This window comes from Trichoplusia ni, chromosome 8 (genome assembly GCF_003590095.1).
Source record: "Trichoplusia ni isolate ovarian cell line Hi5 chromosome 8, tn1, whole genome shotgun sequence".
Taxonomy (NCBI): Eukaryota; Metazoa; Arthropoda; class Insecta; order Lepidoptera; family Noctuidae; genus Trichoplusia; species Trichoplusia ni.
Genome location: NC_039485.1, coordinates 9367591 through 9385754, shown reverse-complemented (window position 1 = coordinate 9385754; position 18164 = coordinate 9367591). Strand labels below are relative to the sequence as shown.

The window sequence follows — 18164 nt, the reverse complement described above, 5'->3', positions numbered from 1 at the left end:
TTCAAATCCAAGCTATAAACACTTCAGGTTACCCTTTCGTCCTCACCAGTACTAGCTTTGATAGCCGACTCGTTTTGACTCATCGGTCTCTTTGAACCCTGTTTGGGTTGAAGTTTATTCTAATTTATTTAAATAAAGTTTACGTTATGTTGAGCGATCAGAGGGCAGTTGAAATGTTTACCATATCTAATATGATATGCTCGATACCTAGAATTTTAACTACGCGAATGACTCAAGAAAGTTCGCGAAAAGTCGAGTCCAAAAGTTTGCTGCGTCCTGAAATCGGTGTGGCACCTCTCTACCCCTCAAGACAGTCGTATATCGTATTGCTAATCTGCTGCCTAGCGAAGTGGTATTATAGGGTGCTAACCAGAAGTTAGCAAGTACATGGCAATGAAAAAAAATAAGATCGAAAGAAAAATGCTTCTGCAGTTCTAATAAACAATGTTTATTAAATACTTCATTTAAGTTCAGCTTGATTCTCTACATTAAGCAAACCCATCAAGCAAAAGAACATAAAAGTTCCCTAGTCAGTTATTCAAACGGTATTGTAATAACTTCCTCTGAAACACAACTGTTATTTGTATAGCAGCTACAATCACAGTTTCCCTTGCATGAAGGGCTTGAGATACTTGTGGAAGCTCTGGTTGACGGGCTCGGCGTTGAGCGGACTCTTGAGGGCCTCCTCCATCAGCCGCTCGTACACGCGGCCGTCGTACGCGCCCAGAGATGATTGGAGGAACTGAAAAAACAGAAATATTATTAACTAAATGTTGAATACATAAGTCCGTTAATTTTATGTCATCACTAACTCATATACTGAGCTTGCAACATTGGCTTAGGTTGCTCGTGTACGTCACAACGAACCTGGAAAAAAGTATCTTCAAATAAGTACCTAATCCCAGTAAAATTACTGACATTAGAAAGAAAGAATTGGAGCTGGTATACACAAGCAGTTATTAAGTACCTTATTTGGCGAGCATTTACACTGGTACCTAATAATTATTTAAGGCTTTTACCTCATCCATAATATCAAAAGCGTCCACAAGTCCAACGGCGTTAGGTCTAACTTTGTCCAGCAGCTCCACGTACCAAGACCTCAGGAATGCCACATCACTTCTGGATATTGGTGTGTACTGAAACACAAATAAGCAAGTAGCCGTTAATTTATAGAAAAATAATCAAAACTGGTTTTCTGGTTCTTATTGCATTATAGTGGACTGGAAGGATCAATCAATATCTAAAATTGAAAAAGATGTTATGCAATCGTAAACGTAACCAATACACAAGCAGAACCTTTTTTTTTTTTATTAAAATTCTTTTTTTAATAAGTTGCGGAAATCCATGTTACATTTACTTATATGGTAACACTAACACTGAAACTGAAAAAAATAACAGGACTACCTTCTACAGATTCGTTGAAATTGAATCAACTTTAAATGGCCGTTACGGTTCTACCAGACTCTTACAACTGAAGATTTCAATTGGAGACAGACAGACATTTAATAACGTGTAAATGTTACATTGGTCACAAACCTGTAAGAAGTCAGCCAGTTTCTCCAGCGTCCAATACACAGCGTACAGCTGGACGAGATGCTGCATCGCTTCTGCCAGCGGTGGAGACATGTCCTTACAAGCCTTGGACATGTCTTCATGGTATGTTGATAGTACTAGTGCGCGGCAATGAGACTGCGAGGGAAAATATCCAAACATTTAAGGGTGAATTTCAACAGGTCCAAAAAAATCTTCATTTCCGTGGATTTTTTATTCTTCAACTTTAGAACAATAAAAAATAGTGTTTTCTCAAGTTTTCGATCAGATATGCAGTTTTGCTTAATATCTAGCAGATAGCTTAAAAAACTAACGAGATATACAAGATTGAAAATTCCGTGCCACGGCGATGAAACATGCATGCACGGCAATGAAACAGGCGTCCATGGCAATGAAATGTTATTATAGTGTACAAGAATATTTAAATGATAAAGTTAATCATTGAAACAAAAATAAATACTATTAATTTATACGCAATAATAATAGAATATAATGTGTAAAAATCCAGTCACACATGATATTATTTTTATAATATAACTATAAATAGATACATTCCTGTCTAGTGGCGAAACAAACATAAGTCACGGAAATGAAACACGTGGCCACGGCAATGAAAGGAAACTGTTTTACAAGGCACGGCGATGATATTTTTTTCATTCCCGTGTATTTTTTTTCATTGCCATAGCAAATTTTGTCCACGGAAACCACGGAAATGAGAGCACGGCGATGAAAATCAAGGGGTATAATTCAATTTACTAAAAAACTGGTAATAATTCACAGTAATGAACACTTTACAAATAAGCTAAATATAAATGGCATTGTATTGAATGCTCAATCGAGATTAAAAACTTATTGAAATAGAAGTTAGACCTATCCACGGCGATGAAAGAAAAAATGTCCAGTACCAAAAAAATTGAATACTTTTAATTATAGCTCGAAAACGCAGGCACGTACACACGTCGTTCCTTGTCTAGCCTTTCGACGTTACTTATATGCAACGTTTAACGCAAAACGGGAGCGACGCAAAACGTTAGAATATGCAATATTCTCAAATATGTTTAGGACATGGCGATGAAAGGTAGTTCTGGGACAAATGGTTTTTTATTAACCATACGTTGTATTGTGTAAATATATGAATAAATGTATTCCGAGTCAATACTCTAACTATTCACGAACCAAATAAAACTAAGTTTTAATATAAATAACGATACATTTTTGATCAATGATGACTTTAATACATCAAGGTGAGTCGTGGACAAACACGGCGATGAAAGATTATGTGGTTTAACTTTTTTTTTTGGAAAACCTATTAATTATATTAATAAAATATTTAGTGCTACAGATAGATTTTTATGTCATCTACCTAAAAAAAATGTTAGAACATTATAACAATGCTTTTTAGTACCGATTTCATCGATGCCACGCAATTTTTGGGTCCGGGAAATTCACCCTTAAATAACTTTCTAAGATGTTTCATTATAAACGCCAATTTACAAATAACTTCGTTGAAATTCACATATATCTCGTATTATTTCTTTTTCTTTGTCTTTAAATGGCATAGTTAACACTCACCTCAGCCGCAGAAGCTAATTCTATTGACGTCGTGTTCCACGCATCTTCTTGTGACATTCCAGACATTACTTTATACGACAGAATCTCCACACAGGACGCAATTTTTCTGCAATGAATTTTATAAATCAGATACTATTTGATATTAGCGCTTCAAGATGCACTTGATGGAAAACATCTTTGTCTTGTATTTAATAACTTTTTTCCCCTGAAATAATCATGGACTTTCGCCGCCTTAAGGAAGGCGGAGTTTATGTGAAGGACTCGTACTGGCTAAAACCACCAGAGTTCTTTACCCTACCATGTACCTGAGACGTGATTATCTACGTGAACAACATTTGACTCACCTTATAGCGACAGTTCTGTAGCCCCGAATGATTCCGTCAACGGTGTTGATCCACTTATCACAATATCCTGAGGTGGAAGCATCCTTGAGGTAAGCAACAGTAGGAGTCAGGGGAACTGTTTTCATTTGACGCCATACCTTCAGTAAAAACCTGGAAAAAACGATGATTGGACCATCGAAACTATTAAGCAGGCCACTTTATAATACGTAAGTTTTCGCACGGAAACCATTTGTGCTCGATAAATATCAGTAAAATCTCTAAAATGTGGTAATATATAGTGGTTTCTTAGGTTTACGCGAATGTTGAATGAATGAACGTTTCGAAACGTCGGGAACAAAAATCTAAAATTAAAACCGCGATAAAATCCGTAAAAGTAGTTTCATTTCAATGTGGTAATATACCTAATCCATTTGCTTTGAAAAGGATCGGGTGCAATTTTTTTTTTGTTTAATTAGAAAACGACTCCCGCATTAAGGTATTTAATCCTTGTGTCGCGGAGGTTTACAAACATATAAAACACATGCACAAAGACACCCAGACTCAGAACAAGCAATTGTGGATCACACAAATGCTTGTCCCACGCGGGGATCGAACCGTTTAGTGTGGTGACCTCAACTTCTCGGCTAGTCCTATAGTTTTAGATATAGTAAAAGGCATGGAACAATTAACTACTATGGCTTATTGCGCTACCATCTTACCTGGCAGTCTGCAGCAGCAGCACAGTGTTGTCCCCCTCGTAGGTGCAGGAGGCCGAGGTGAGCGCGTAGGTGAGCGGCAAGTTAGAGGAGTGCATGTAGCCGTTACCGCCGCACGCGAGCCGGCAGCGCTCCGTGAACATCGCCGAGTCCGACGTGCTGACGGCCTTCAGGCAGCAGGCTAGCGCGTGCAGCTGGGAAGTAGAGAGGAATAATACAAACGGGATTCCACTCGAATTGGTAAGATGTCGAATGAATGAATGAATTCGACATAAGGAAATTGCAGAAAAATCATCAGAAAACACTAGGTTATTTGAAGTTGCTTAAGACTGTAGAATTTGTTACTTATAGAAATACTTTACTACGTAAAAACATCAGCTTAATATTATATTTTATCTATTTTAAAAAACCAATACATGATTTATCACTTTTGTATCAATGGGAAACTTAAGTACTTGCTTTACCTACCAACTACAAAATATACTGACCTCTCCTAATCGTTCTAGGTTTCCTGTATGCATTTGCTCATCGATAATGTAGAAAGTCTCCCATAGTCTCCGAGCATTCATTATCATGGCAAAACAGCCAGCTATAGCGGAGAACACCTTGTCTTGTTGTGTCACGAAATCCAAGATCTGTATTTCAGGCTCTCTAGGAACATCATACAGTCATTAGTTACATCTCGTTTGAAAGTGAATTATTTAAAAGTTTCTAAACTTGAAGAATGCACAAATAAATAGGCAACATACCCTGGTTTCATCTGCGTCTGTCGCCTCACAGCGGAGTACCGCGTAGCAATAGTTATGGCCTTGGCCAAGTTGTGTATGGAATTAAACACGATGACAACTCTCACGAATACCATCGTGCCGTAGATCAACTTCGAGTCTTTAGACTTCACGTAAGTACCATCCTGATATAGAAATATTAAAAACATATAATAATAACGAAAAATATTTTTGGAACAAAGAATTAAGAGCATTGATAATGTTTTTTTAAGTCAATCTTGCCCGTCAACACGAAGCAAGGCGAATCTGCTACGCCTGAAGAGTGGTCTCCAATTGACAACCATTATGTACACACATAGCGACAATTCGAAAGCTTTTAAAAAAACCGTTCACTTACCTCTAAAACTTGAGCATGTTTCATCAACATGTTAGTTCTCGGTATCCTCACATGCTCAAACCCTAGGAAGCCATTGTTTACAACGTTTAATCCCATCTTGGCTCCCATCTCTCCCACTTTGATCCCTGGTAGCGGCATATGGGTAACTTCATCCCTCACTTGGACTATAAACGAGTGGATGCCTTGACATTTACCCTTTGTGTATAGTTGTGCAATTACGATGCTATAATTTGAAGTGTTACCCACTGTAATACAAAAAAGAAAGACATAAATCATAATATTCTGATAGAAAAGTACGGCAGAAATTAGATATACTTACAGCCACCGGGCCACCACTTGTACGCGGTGAGTGTGGGGCTGTGGAGCACGAACTCCTTGGTGCTCGGATCGTACGTCGCCGTCGTCTCCAGCCCGCGGATGAACGTGCCGTGACCCAGCTCCGTCTGTGGATATATAAGTATATACGTATAAGTGATGAACCACATTAGAAAGCATACAATCGCGTTTACTCACGCTTCTATTAAAGAGCACATGGCAACATATTTCTCAGCAAGTGTATCCTACCTGGGCATAGCAACCAATAATATTGCAGTCTAAAGCTCGCTGGAGCCATTTTTTCTGTTGTTCCTCGTCAGCCTGACTCATGAATACTGGCATAAACATGATGTAATGCAGGCCGAAAGGTGACCCATCTTGCGATATAGAAGTCCCAAATACACAGCTAAGAATATTTCTGAAAATAAAAACAATAATATTGTAGGCAAACTTAGAGCACAAAAGACCCCTTTTCAAGGCGAAAAGTTTTCTGCCACTGAAGATTCAACGGACGGCTAACAACATTATTTTCCTTTAAAGCAAGCTTTGCAGATTGCATTAATTCTTTGAAACGAATCTATTTATTTTAACATGGTGACGTTTTATTGCGGAGCTTCACTTACCAGCTTCAGTATCATATTAGATTCATATCATCATCTTATTGCATTGATGCACCTACTCATGTATACAAAATTGCGCGATTTCGATCAAAAGTTATAGTTTATAGTACAAATTTTCTTCAAATCATTAGCATTTGAATAGTAACAAAACAGTAATTCTAACTCTACCTGTAATTAGTCAGATCGGTATTGTTCTTTGCATGGAATTTTCTAATTAAACTGAACAGAACGACCGCTCTCCGTATCGAGTTCTCGTACTTCTCCTTATGACTTAGGTAATGTTCTGATGGGCCTCCGAATATTTCTTCTTTCTTCGTTAAAATAAGCTTTTCTGAAAAAAGGTGAAAAAGTCATAAATATTGTCGCTTTTGGAAAGTCAAATATAATTAACTCTTATAGTACCTACTTCAGCTTATTTACAGTTTCTTAGTGATACAAAACTAGTCACTAATAAATTGAGAAATCCAAACCAATCTCATTTCAATTTAACATTTATACGTCGTCTCGATCGTCACGATCACACAAATTAAAACTAAGGCTTCTATACACATATATCCTACCCTATAGTCTATACATTTGTCGGTATAAAAGGGCTGGACAATACAGAACAATCACACTTCACATTTCTACTTGTCAAGCACCAGAACTACCTAACTCCAAGATGTACAAGACCCTCTGCCTGATCGTCCTCGTGGCCGCTCTCTGCGTGATCACTGAAGCTCAGCTGACCTTCACGTCCAGTTGGGGAGGCAAGCGAGCCGGCGGCACCATGTCGTGCAAGAACGAAGAAGCCGTAGCCAACATCTTCAAGCTCATTCAAAACGAAGCCGCGAGAATCATTATCTGTCAGAAAGCGTAATGTCTAGACTTGGAATACTTTTGAGGATATCACCGCATCAATGGGCATTTTGTTACTATGTAAAGCATATATTATAAATGTATTTTTTATCTACTTCATGTATTTTTTCTTATTAACTCTGATGTCACACCTAAAGTCATAATAAGACGCTTCAAATAGAAGATGTCGCCTCCTATCTTCTATAGATGAATTTGGTCTTGAAGCGAACACCATGATACAAATTCACAGAGGTTCGTAAGTACAGCAGGTGTAAGTCGACCCTTTCGTCATCTATACCTACGTAACAAGTTTCCATGGCGAAACAAACTGACTAACCTAAATCTTTCGATCTATTGACTAATGGAGTTATTACTTATAATTTATTTAAAACAAGGTGATGTCTGGCGAAAAGTTCAGTTGGAGTGTTCACCACAATATCAATGGCTATTTTTATAAAAAGTTTCATCTGCACATCTAATAAAAAAAAAACTTATTTAAGGTCATTAAGACAGAAGACCTGTCACAGTTCGCGCTGTGTTGAGAGCTTGAACCCCACATAACAATCATGTATGTAAACTATCATACCTATTAACTTTACATGAAAATGACACTTAATGATTGGCCTCACTATACGCCTATAAACTGAAATTTATGAGACACCTGGTTCAGATATTAAATAAGCTATTAACCTTTTAGTGACAAAGTCGATACACGTAAAGTGCTAAGCCGAGTAGGCTAGGGCAAACAAATGTTACATTGCATGATACGCAACAATTTTGTTGCATGCCTTTAAAATTAGTAGACAATAATAGACCATATGTTCTGTATTGATGGTATTCAAAGATTTTTAATACATTTTACATTAATTATGCAAAATGCCATGCCTGTTATAAACCGCCGACGAAATGTTTAGGTTCAAATTATGGTTTGTTAAGTACATGGTCATGATGATGGTGAAGTACGTGTATACATGACCTTAAAGTTTATTTTGTAGCCTTTCGCTACAAAGCAACTATATGTTAAGTTATAAAAAAAAAACAATTTCATCTTGAAAATTTCAAAATGTTACCAAACTGATGGCAGATCGTACAATATTATGGTGACATGGAGTGATCTAATGCTGGAGCTGGAAAATATTTGCAGCTGGCTGGTTTGGTGAGTATCGACGAATATTTTGAATCTCAAAGAAAATAAAAAGCTAGAAGACTAATTTTAAAAAGAAGTTTCATTCTATAACCATCTCGTTTAGTCGGTTAATGTATCACATAAAATTAAGGAGATAACGTGCTAAATAACATTAAACTTCTCATTTTATTTAACACACTGAAAACTTTTTGAAGACCCAACCGGGAGCTAGAATCAAAAGAGCATAAACTCGTTAAGTGTGTACCTATGCCTATAGATGAAAATAAAAAGCAGGAAGAGGACAAATTTTGGAGACCCCAGATTGATATTTATAGGAATGATACTCAGATGTTCAAAAATTCCTACTTTGTAATGTAACTTGAATAAATGGATATTAATTTAAGGTTCTTTTACGGAATGTAGAATCCTTCCAGACAGTTGTTTTAAACCGCTCAATATTAAAGTTCACTCACCTCTTTCTCTCCTTTCCAAAGTTTTGTCGCGTCCTTCATCCAAAAAGTTTGTTAGCTCTTCCACGTTGAAACTGCACTTAGATCTCTCCTTTATTAAGTCTTCGTTAACTTTACCCATAATTGTTTATTTATCTAAACACGACAGTCGGACGAGACATCCGTCTAATGTGTAAATCCACAAATATGTATTTGTTGATTAAAAGCCAGTCGGCACGGTATTGTCACAGCTAAGTGGGGGAAACGACTGGCTATTAATTATAATTTTATACCCGAGTTTATTATAAACGGAGTTTTACAACAACTAAATTGCCTTTGACTATAAATAATTATACATATACTCTTTAATATTATATTTAGCCTACATTTAAGTATATAGTATATGCTCGTATAAACTTCCATATCACTTCAACAATGTTTCATAGTTTCTGAAAAGCGCTTGTGCTTAGCGAACACAAAAAAATATAACAGACATTGACTTAAAAAAACATGCTTTTATCGTTTTTATAAATAATTTATTTGTACATATTTTTTTAAGTTAATTTTTATTCTAGACATTGAGCAAACCCATCACAGATTTTTCACAAAGGAGCACAAGAGTTGCAAGTTTGTTATCCAAACGAAATTGTTCATTACGAGTGTTATTTGTACAAGAGCTACAATCACAGTTTCCCCTGCATGAAGGGCTTGAGATACTTGTGGAAGCTCTGGTTGACGGGCTCCGCGTTGAGCGGACTCTTGAGGGCCTCCTCCATCAGCCGCTCGTACACGCGGCCATCGTAAGCGCCCAGCGATGATTGGAGGAACTGAAAAAATATAAAATTAGTAACTGCCTCTAATGTGAGGATATCAAAATTTTGAGAATATTAAAAAATCTGGTGCCGGTTTGTTTGAAGTTTTGACACAAGCCTTTTCGAAAATAGTATAGGTACCAAAGAAAAGTACTTATTACACAGATTGAACAACATAATAAACTGCCTATTTGCTAACTCTATAACTGCTTTACGGAATTCTATAATTTGCGTCACTTACCTCATCAATAATATCAAAAGCGTCCACAAGTCCAACGGCGTTAGGTCTAACTTTGTCCAGCAGCTCCACGTACCAAGACCTCAGGAATGCCACATCGGAGTGGGATATTGGTGTGTACTGAAACAAAAATATTAATACTATAAAAACTATGACTGTATTAAAAGAGGAAATAATTTACAAATTGTTGTTTTTGAAAACTATTTTGCGTAAAAGTAGATAATATTATCATAACCGTAAAGTCTTGGTTTCCTAAAGCTTTGCGAGTCAATTTTCAATCTCTTTAAGCTTCGCTGAAAGCTTCCCCTTTTAAATAGGTTACGGAGATCAGAACAGTTCAATCATATGAAATTCACGTAGGTCTATGATAACACGAATAGCCTGAGATGCAAGCATCTTCAGGTCAGGCAATCTGGGTAGGGTTTAACATAGACGCGGATTTGGTCTGAAGATTATTTACTCAAGATCACTGGAGTGACACATCGTTAAAAAACTTCTGCAGTACTATCGCTCGCCTCGGCTGTAATACTGGCTGTCAGATAAAAAATCCATAGCATTTGTATCGGTGTCAGGCACATATTGGAGAACGTTTTAATGTTACATTGCTCACAAACCTGTAAGAAGTCAGCCATTTTCTCCAGCGTCCAATACACAGCGTACAGCTGGACGAGATGCTGCATCGCTTCTGTCAGCGGTGGAGACATGTCCTTACAAGCCTTGGACATGTCTTCATGGTATGTTGATATTACTAACGCGCGGCAATGAGACTGAGAGGGAAAAAAACATTTTAATATGATTAACGTTTGTTTAATTTGAGTTGAAACTTTTTACACCGCGAATTTCCGAAAAATAAAAAAATCTGAATGTCTGCAATTGATTTTAATGTCATAAAGATTTTTTACACTTACCTCAGCTGCAGAAACTAATTCTATTGACGTCGTGTTCCACGCATCTTCTTGTGACATTCCAGACATTACTTTATTCGTCATGATCTCGACACAGGATGAAATTTTCCTGGAGAAAATAAAATAAATGGTAAGAATCAAACTGCTGTGAAGCTTTGCATGCATCTGCTGTGAATTCCAAATAAGCTTTCATCGCACTCAACCCCTTATGTGGCTGGAAGTAGCCGTATCAAAAATCAATAATTAAAGGTCAATAGCTAAACGTCTTTATGATGTGTATAATACATACCTACTCTATTTACATGAAGGACATTAAACTCACCTCATAGCGACAGTCCTGTATCCCCGAATGATTCCGTCAACAGTGTTGTTCCACTTATCACAATATCCCGGGGTGGAAGCATCCTTGAGGTAAGCAACAGTAGGAGTCAGGGGAACTGTATCCATCTGACGCCATACCTTCAGCAAAAACCTGAAAAAATACAATTTACGTAGGGAAAAAATTGAGCATCTACACTAACAACGATTCAACGGTTTTCGATTCACATCCGCAAACCTCCAAAGTATGAGAGACAGTATGAATTATTATTACTTTGCTTCGAAAATGGAGCAAAAGGAACTCGTGAATTTCCTTTTCTAGGTAAATAAAAATCTCGATTAACGTTTTTTACTATGACCTTAAAGTCGCATTTAAAAAACCGGACATTTAACTGAACTTCAGCGCCAAGTCTATGTTACCTCGCAGTCTGCAACAGCAGCACAGTGTTGTCCCCCTCGTAGGTGCAGGAGGCCGAGGTGAGCGCGTAGGTGAGCGGCAAGTTGGAGGAGTGCATGTAGCCGTTACCGCCGCACGCGAGCCGGCAGCGCTCCGTGAACATCGCCGAGTCCGACGTGCTGACGGCCTTCAGGCAGCAGGCTAGCGCGTGCAGCTGGGAAGTAGAGAGGAATAATACAAACGGGCTTAAAATTAAATCATACTTGTGGAAGTGTGACAATGCACTACATCGTGCGTGGAGCAACGAGTCTATTTCACAATTATACCATCCTTAACTCCTGGTATACAGTCAGAAGTAAATTTAATGGATTTTAAAACATTTCAATAAATAAGAGCGCCACGCGTGTTTGGTGTTTGGCAGGCAGCGCCGCCGTGTCAGCTCAAGAGTAAAGTTCTATTTCGTCCGAAACAACAACCCGCGAAATGTCCTCACCTCGCCTAGTCGTTCCAAATTGCCTTTATGTAGTTGCCCATCGATAATGTAGAAGGTCTCCCACAGTCTCCGCGCGTTCATCATCATGGCAAAGCATGCAGCTATAGCGGAAAACACCTTGTCTCGTTGTGTAACAAAATCTATGATTTGTAACTCAGGCTCTCTGAAAATATTGAATGTTTAAATGTATTAGAATACGTACAGTAACTTTATGTTTATATCACGTTTAACTAAGTATTAAGTTTATGAGTTCAAATGAGTTCAACGATACCTATGCGATAAGTGACGCTGCCAGTTATCAATTGGATCGTTCGAATTGTACATTCAAATTTATTTCATTTTAAATTTATTCCACCAGCTATTGTGATTGTCTTATTTAATTTGTTTTTTTTTTAGCTCGCAGACAATTAAGTAAACTGCTTATAATTGACATTCATTCATTGAACTTATAGACAAATACAGCAACTTGTTACAGTTAAGCACAACAAGCGTCTATTTATAGACGCTTAATTGAAAACTAGGTTAGTCACCGAGCATCATTAAATCTAAATTTCCTCATTAGTCTCAAGTAAAGTTCTTTGTAACTTATTAAATGAGTCTAAGTGTACATCAAAAGGGGATAACCCCCTTACATCTTAAAATTCGCACCCACGGATTAGGGTGATGGAGGAGTATCCATTCCTATCTTTTCCAGAGTCATTGGTACACAGCAGTCACAATATACACGAACGATCATTATTAAACTTTTTATTTTGTTTTTTTCCACGAAACGACTCCCCCCTTGGCTTTTGAACATTCTGCCATAACCCACTTCCTACCAATTCTTTAAGAAGACGCACTCCGCATCGGCCTCTCTCAAACAAATAAATAGCCAACATACCCTGGTTTCATCTGCGTCTGTCGCCTCACAGCGGAGTACCGCGTAGCAATAGTTGTGGCCTTGGCCAGGCTGTACACGGAGTTAAACACGATGACAACTCTCACGAACACCATCGTGCCGTAAATCAACTTCGGGTTCTTAGATTTCACGTAGGTACCGTCCTGATAGAGATATAAACATGTTTAAAAAGTACACTTTAGTATACCTATTGGACAAAGACTTTTTTTGGATAATTAAGAGTCAGGATGTCAGTAAATACAGTCATCTAAAGCATAAGTTCACTTGGAACAGCTTTACGTTAAGATCTTGGTTTCAATTTGTTTGGTGATTGACACTAGGCAAAGTCTTCGTAATTAATTTTATCTGTTCGAGAGCTGTTCAAAAGCATACCGTTCACTTACCTCTAAAACCTGAGCATGTTTCATCAACATGTTAGTTCTCGGTATCCTCACATGCTCAAATCCTAGGAAGCCGTTGTTCACAATGTTTAGTCCCATCTTGGCTCCCATCTCTCCCACTTTGATCCCTGGTAGCGGGATGTGGGTTTCTTCATCCCTCACTTGGACTATAAACGAGTGGATGCCTTGACATTTACCCTTTGTGTACAACTGAGCCATCACGATGCAGTAGTTTGCAGTGTTACCCACTGCAAGTATCAAAAGAACCAGAATCAGATTGTGTGGTGGAATAAATTACAGTAATCTCGTTTTGATATACGTACAAGCGCCAGGCCACCACTTGTACGCGGTGAGTGTGGGGCTGTGGAGCACGAACTCCTTGGTGCTCGGATCGTACGTCGCCGTCGTCTCCAGCCCGCGGATGAACGTGCCGTGACCCAGCTCCGTCTGTAGAAAAAAAGTATAAGGGTTGAGACACATCAGACAGGACTATACTGCGCTATTTCTCAAAAGTCAGTAGAATAATTATTATACTAGGTGGCATCCGTAGCTATACATACGTTATGCCTATACGTCAAGTCACTAATTCATTCGTCAGCATGTCGAACCTACCTGAGCATAGCTACCAATAATACTGCAGTCTAAAGCTCGCTGGAGCCATTTCCTCTGCTGCTCCTCATCAGCCTGACTCATGAATACTGGCATAAACATGATGTAATGCAGGCCGAAAGGTGACCCATCTTGAGAAATCGAAGTATCGAAAATACAGCTCAAAATATTTCTGAAAGTAAAAAAGAAATTATTGTAAGTTCTTAGACCGCAAAATAAATTTACAAGATTTACCCATTTATGCTTAGAAAATATCAGGGCAGGTGAAACCTTAATAAGATCTTGTTAATGTCACTCCACTTCCTAAATTATAAATAATACGAACGATGCGAAGAGGGAAATACAAAACAATAAATACAATGTATAAAATACAGAACAAACTAAACTTTGAACGTTACCTGTAATTAGTCAAATCGGTATTGTTCTTTGCATGTAATTTTCTAATTAAACTGAACAGGACGACCGCTCTCCGTATCGCGTTCTCATACTTCTCCTTATGGCTTAGATAATGATCTGGTGGACCGCCGAATATTTCTTCTTTCTTTGTTAAAATAAGCTTTTCTGAAAAATGGGAAAGGAACAATATCAATGATAGTGTGCATAGGTCTGCTTTTTCGAATTCTGAAAAGAAAGGCAAAAAGAAATGTGGTCGCTTTTGGAAACTAAAATCTACCTGATTAACATTTATGGATACCAGCCTACTTCAATATTATTAACAGTTTCTTAGTAAATAATAAAATTAGTCACAAATCAATTCAAACCAATCTCATTTCAATCTAACATTAATACGCCATCGTCACAATGACACAAATTAAAACTAAGGCTTCTATACACATATATCCTACCATACACATTTGCCCGTATAAAAAGGCTGGACAATACGGAATAATCACACTTCACTGTTCCCCTTATCAAGCACCAGAACTGCCTAACTCCAAGATGTACAAGATCCTCAGCCTGCTTGTCCTCGTGGCCGCTCTCTGCGTGATCACTGAAGCTCAGCTGACCTTCACGTCCAGTTGGGGAGGCAAGCGAGCCGGCGGCACCATGTCGTGCAAGAACGAAGAAGCCGTAGCCAACATCTTCAAGCTCATTCAAAACGAGGCTGAAAGATTCATCATCTGTCAGAAAGCCTAATGACTTGAAGTATTTTTGAAAATATCACCGCACTGTTAATGGACATCTTGTTGCAATATATTAATTTTACTTGATCGAATTTGTTTTATTTACTTACTCGCATGTATCAGCGTGAAAAATCTACACAACATGAAGATCTACCAAATGTCGGTCTACTCCCGGTCGGTATTCCATCAACACATACTCGCTCTTCATATCGGTCCCTCGCATCTGAGGATCGTAGTCAGCAAATATTTACATCAGGGCAACATTTAGCGTGGATGATCTACCTCCATCGGTTTCGATCCAGCGCATCTCTCACCACCGCTTAGAGTCAACTCATAGTGAGGCCCTTGGAATAGCAGGCGACAACGCATATCTTCGAATGCAAACGAATTTAGTTCTCAAGCGACTAACGACACACAAACTGTCAGAGATTGTGAAGCATATTATCTACAGTATGAAGCAGATGAGTGGTGCCTTTCGTCCTCGCCAATACAGAGTAAGCCTTTAGAGTAAAAATAGCCGCTTCGTCCAGATCCTTCGGTCACTTTGACCCTAATTAATTAAGTTTATTGTAATTTATTTAAATAAAGGTTGAAGTTTTTAACACAATATTAAGGCAGGTGAAAGTAACTGCACCAATTAGTATTCAAACAAACGTTAATTATGTTTGTTTAAATCTATTTAGGTATTCTGGATAAAAAAATGCCAATAACTTAAAGGACAAAGGTTGGGTCCAAAGCTAGTCGGGTAATCCCGATAAACACGCGTGAGTAAAACGTTAATATTTTAATAATTGTGTCCATATGCACACATTTTGTGTCCTTAAACCTATTTTTAGAATCAACTGACCGCCACTGCACTTTGGTGCATTAGTTAGCATATTTATTATGTTGGAGTCGGTATTGTCATGACAGTATTATACATATGCCTACTCCCTACAGAATTGAGTTTTGATTAACTCGAATTAAAATCGGTTAGGTGCTCTGGAATCCACTACTAGCACTAATTCCTGGGCCCCATTCCGCTACTCACACTGGCCGATGTGACCAGTCCGCGTTTAATCACTCATTGATAATACAATGAGTTTAAAATGCTTTTGAGAATACGAATAGCCGAGTGGTTGAGGTGAGCACGCCAAACCCGTCGAGTCGCGGTTTCGATCCCCGCGTAGGACTAGTATTTGTATGATCTGCGAATGCTTCTCCAGAGTCTGGGTGTCTTTGTGCACGTAATAAGTATGTGTGTGAAAACCCCGCGACACAAGGATTAAATTCCATAATGTAAATAGCCGAATTTTAGGCCCCGGTCGCGGCACTAATCGGAACTACGCTTGATCAACGGGTAGCGACGATCTTAGCGCTAGATCGAGTGGATCGCATCACAATGTGTTTGCGAGTACTGAGAACCATACCAGTTTTAGAAGTACTGAAGTCTGCTGTTCTCGAATATCGACATAACATAACTTGAATGTAAAAAAATACCTAAGTACTTAGGTAAGTAGGAATTTAGACCTTTGTCGCATTGGCATAGGCAAACCTACATGGATGAAATAAATCCGAATGTAGAAATCTCTGGATATCGAAGAAAAATTTCGCACATCACGGTTAAGGACCTAATGGTCATATTAAATTGTATATTTAATGTAGGCATATCGAAACACTCTGACGGCCGAAGCTATTTTTTATTAACACGAATCACACATGTTGATTGACAAGGTCACAATATTCATGACGTAAAAGCAAAGGCTTTATTATGTTCCAGTTAAAAAAAAGATAATCTATATAGTTAGCGCTCTACACAGTATTTGTAATACGTCTCTTATCACTCAAAAGTAATTAAGACTAAAGTTCACTCACCTCTTTCTCTCCTTTCCAAAGTTTTGTCGCGTCCTTCATCCAAAAAGTTTGTTAGCTCTTCCACGTTGAAACTGCACTTAGCTCTCTCCTTTATTAAATCTTCGTTAACTTTACCCATAATTGTTTATTTATCTAAACACGACAGTCGGACGAGACATCCGTCTAATGTGTAAATCCACAAATATGTATTTGTTGATTAAAAGCCAGTCGGCACGGTATTGTCACAGCTAAGTGGGGGAAACGACTGGCTATTAAGTTTAATTGAATGCACGAGTTTATTGTAAACGGAGTTTAAAGTACTTGACACTGATACTTTTTCAATTGCAATAGTTTATACTGAGTTCAAGTAATATAAAATCATTGAATGAGGCCCGGCTCGAGCCGAACTTGACTAACGGAATATCTCGACTGGTAATTTTGGCAGCCAAAAAAACAGGTGTAGCAACTAATAGAAAGTCAGAATGAAACAGTTCGTTTGGCTCAACGACACGCGCGCAGTCGTATAGCAGAGGCGTTTTCCGTCAGCTTATTACATAATACATGATTCCACTACAAAGCCTGCGCACTCATAGGTACCACAGCCATCTGTGTGTATACATAGCTACTAAGGCTTAGTTTCCCATCTGAAATCTACGAGGGAAATGTGCCTTGGAAGGAAGTCGGAGCTGTGAAATGTGTGAGGATGACGCAAACCTCGTAACACATCCTACTCATCACACAACCCTCGATCCAATATATTCCTCGCTTGTTTTGAATGAGCCCGAATCTAGCTCAGCTGAGCCGTTTCCACCGGGAAGTGGTGTGCGGACAGAGGCGAGGCACATAAAGCGATATGATTGGTTCTTTACCCCATCCCTCGTTAGTCGTTACGCATTTTCACACATCTCCGGTGGAAACGCAGCCTAATGATATTGCCAATTGTCCACTATGCTATCAAGTCGAGTGATAACCAGCGATACTGCGGGAAGTGCTAAAAAAAATAAGCAGGCGTTAGAAATAAATATTTCTTTTTGTCTATTTAGTTCCTAAAATAGCGTAATAATTAAAACGATGAGAAGATCAGGCAAATTTACAGGCTGTAAACAGTAATGCTCAAGGTATTGTTCGCCTGTCAGTCAATAATTGTTATTTTTTTTTATCAACACGTGTCATTTGTTTTGTTGTGAATTTAATGTCCTTTGTTTAAAATTTCATTTTGTCAAAATGTAATATCCATGCATCAACGAATCATGAACATATCTACATGCATATAAAAATAAAATACTGTTCGTTAGTCTTGCTTACACTCGAGAACGGCTGAACCGATTTGGCCAAGGTGTAAACGGTGAGAAAATATGGAAACTCGCGGGTAAAATTATTTTTTCCATTTTCTGTGCCATCATCCACAAAAAACTGCGAGTCTACTACACGTATCCACAATATATATTGCTTTACACTTTTTACAGGCTACATTTGTCAGCAACGTTAAAATGCTGAAATTATCCAATGCTAGTTACGATTTGCAC

At 38.3% G+C, this 18164-nt stretch overlaps 3 protein-coding genes across 3 annotated transcripts; 1 reads left to right on the top strand and 2 right to left on the bottom strand.

The window, feature by feature from the left end:
• Positions 1-528: 528 nt before the first annotated feature.
• LOC113496642 (probable peroxisomal acyl-coenzyme A oxidase 1) lies at positions 529-9157 on the bottom strand. The gene is made up of 13 exons (XM_026875919.1): positions 8656-9157; positions 6388-6550; positions 5849-6017; positions 5604-5727; positions 5285-5529; positions 4912-5072; positions 4651-4813; positions 4166-4356; positions 3468-3617; positions 3124-3229; positions 1537-1689; positions 1020-1136; positions 529-742 (listed from the first exon to the last, which is right to left on the bottom strand). Exons 1-13 carry the CDS (start codon positions 8771-8773, stop codon positions 599-601), a joined length of 2004 nt encoding a protein of 667 aa, XP_026731720.1. The 5' UTR covers positions 8774-9157; the 3' UTR covers positions 529-598.
• On the bottom strand, positions 9152-17964 carry LOC113496641 (probable peroxisomal acyl-coenzyme A oxidase 1). The gene is made up of 13 exons (XM_026875918.1): positions 16660-17964; positions 14080-14242; positions 13685-13853; positions 13396-13519; positions 13076-13320; positions 12675-12835; positions 11795-11957; positions 11325-11515; positions 10909-11058; positions 10590-10695; positions 10296-10448; positions 9685-9801; positions 9152-9458 (listed from the first exon to the last, which is right to left on the bottom strand). The coding sequence occupies exons 1-13, from the start codon at positions 16775-16777 to the stop codon at positions 9315-9317; spliced, it is 2004 nt and encodes a 667-aa protein (XP_026731719.1). The 5' UTR covers positions 16778-17964; the 3' UTR covers positions 9152-9314.
• Positions 14184-15317, top strand: LOC113496640 (adipokinetic prohormone type 1-like). Its single transcript, XM_026875917.1, has one exon. The coding sequence runs from the start codon at positions 14483-14485 to the stop codon at positions 14816-14818; it is 336 nt and encodes a 111-aa protein (XP_026731718.1). The 5' UTR covers positions 14184-14482; the 3' UTR covers positions 14819-15317.
• Positions 17965-18164: the final 200 nt, after the last annotated feature.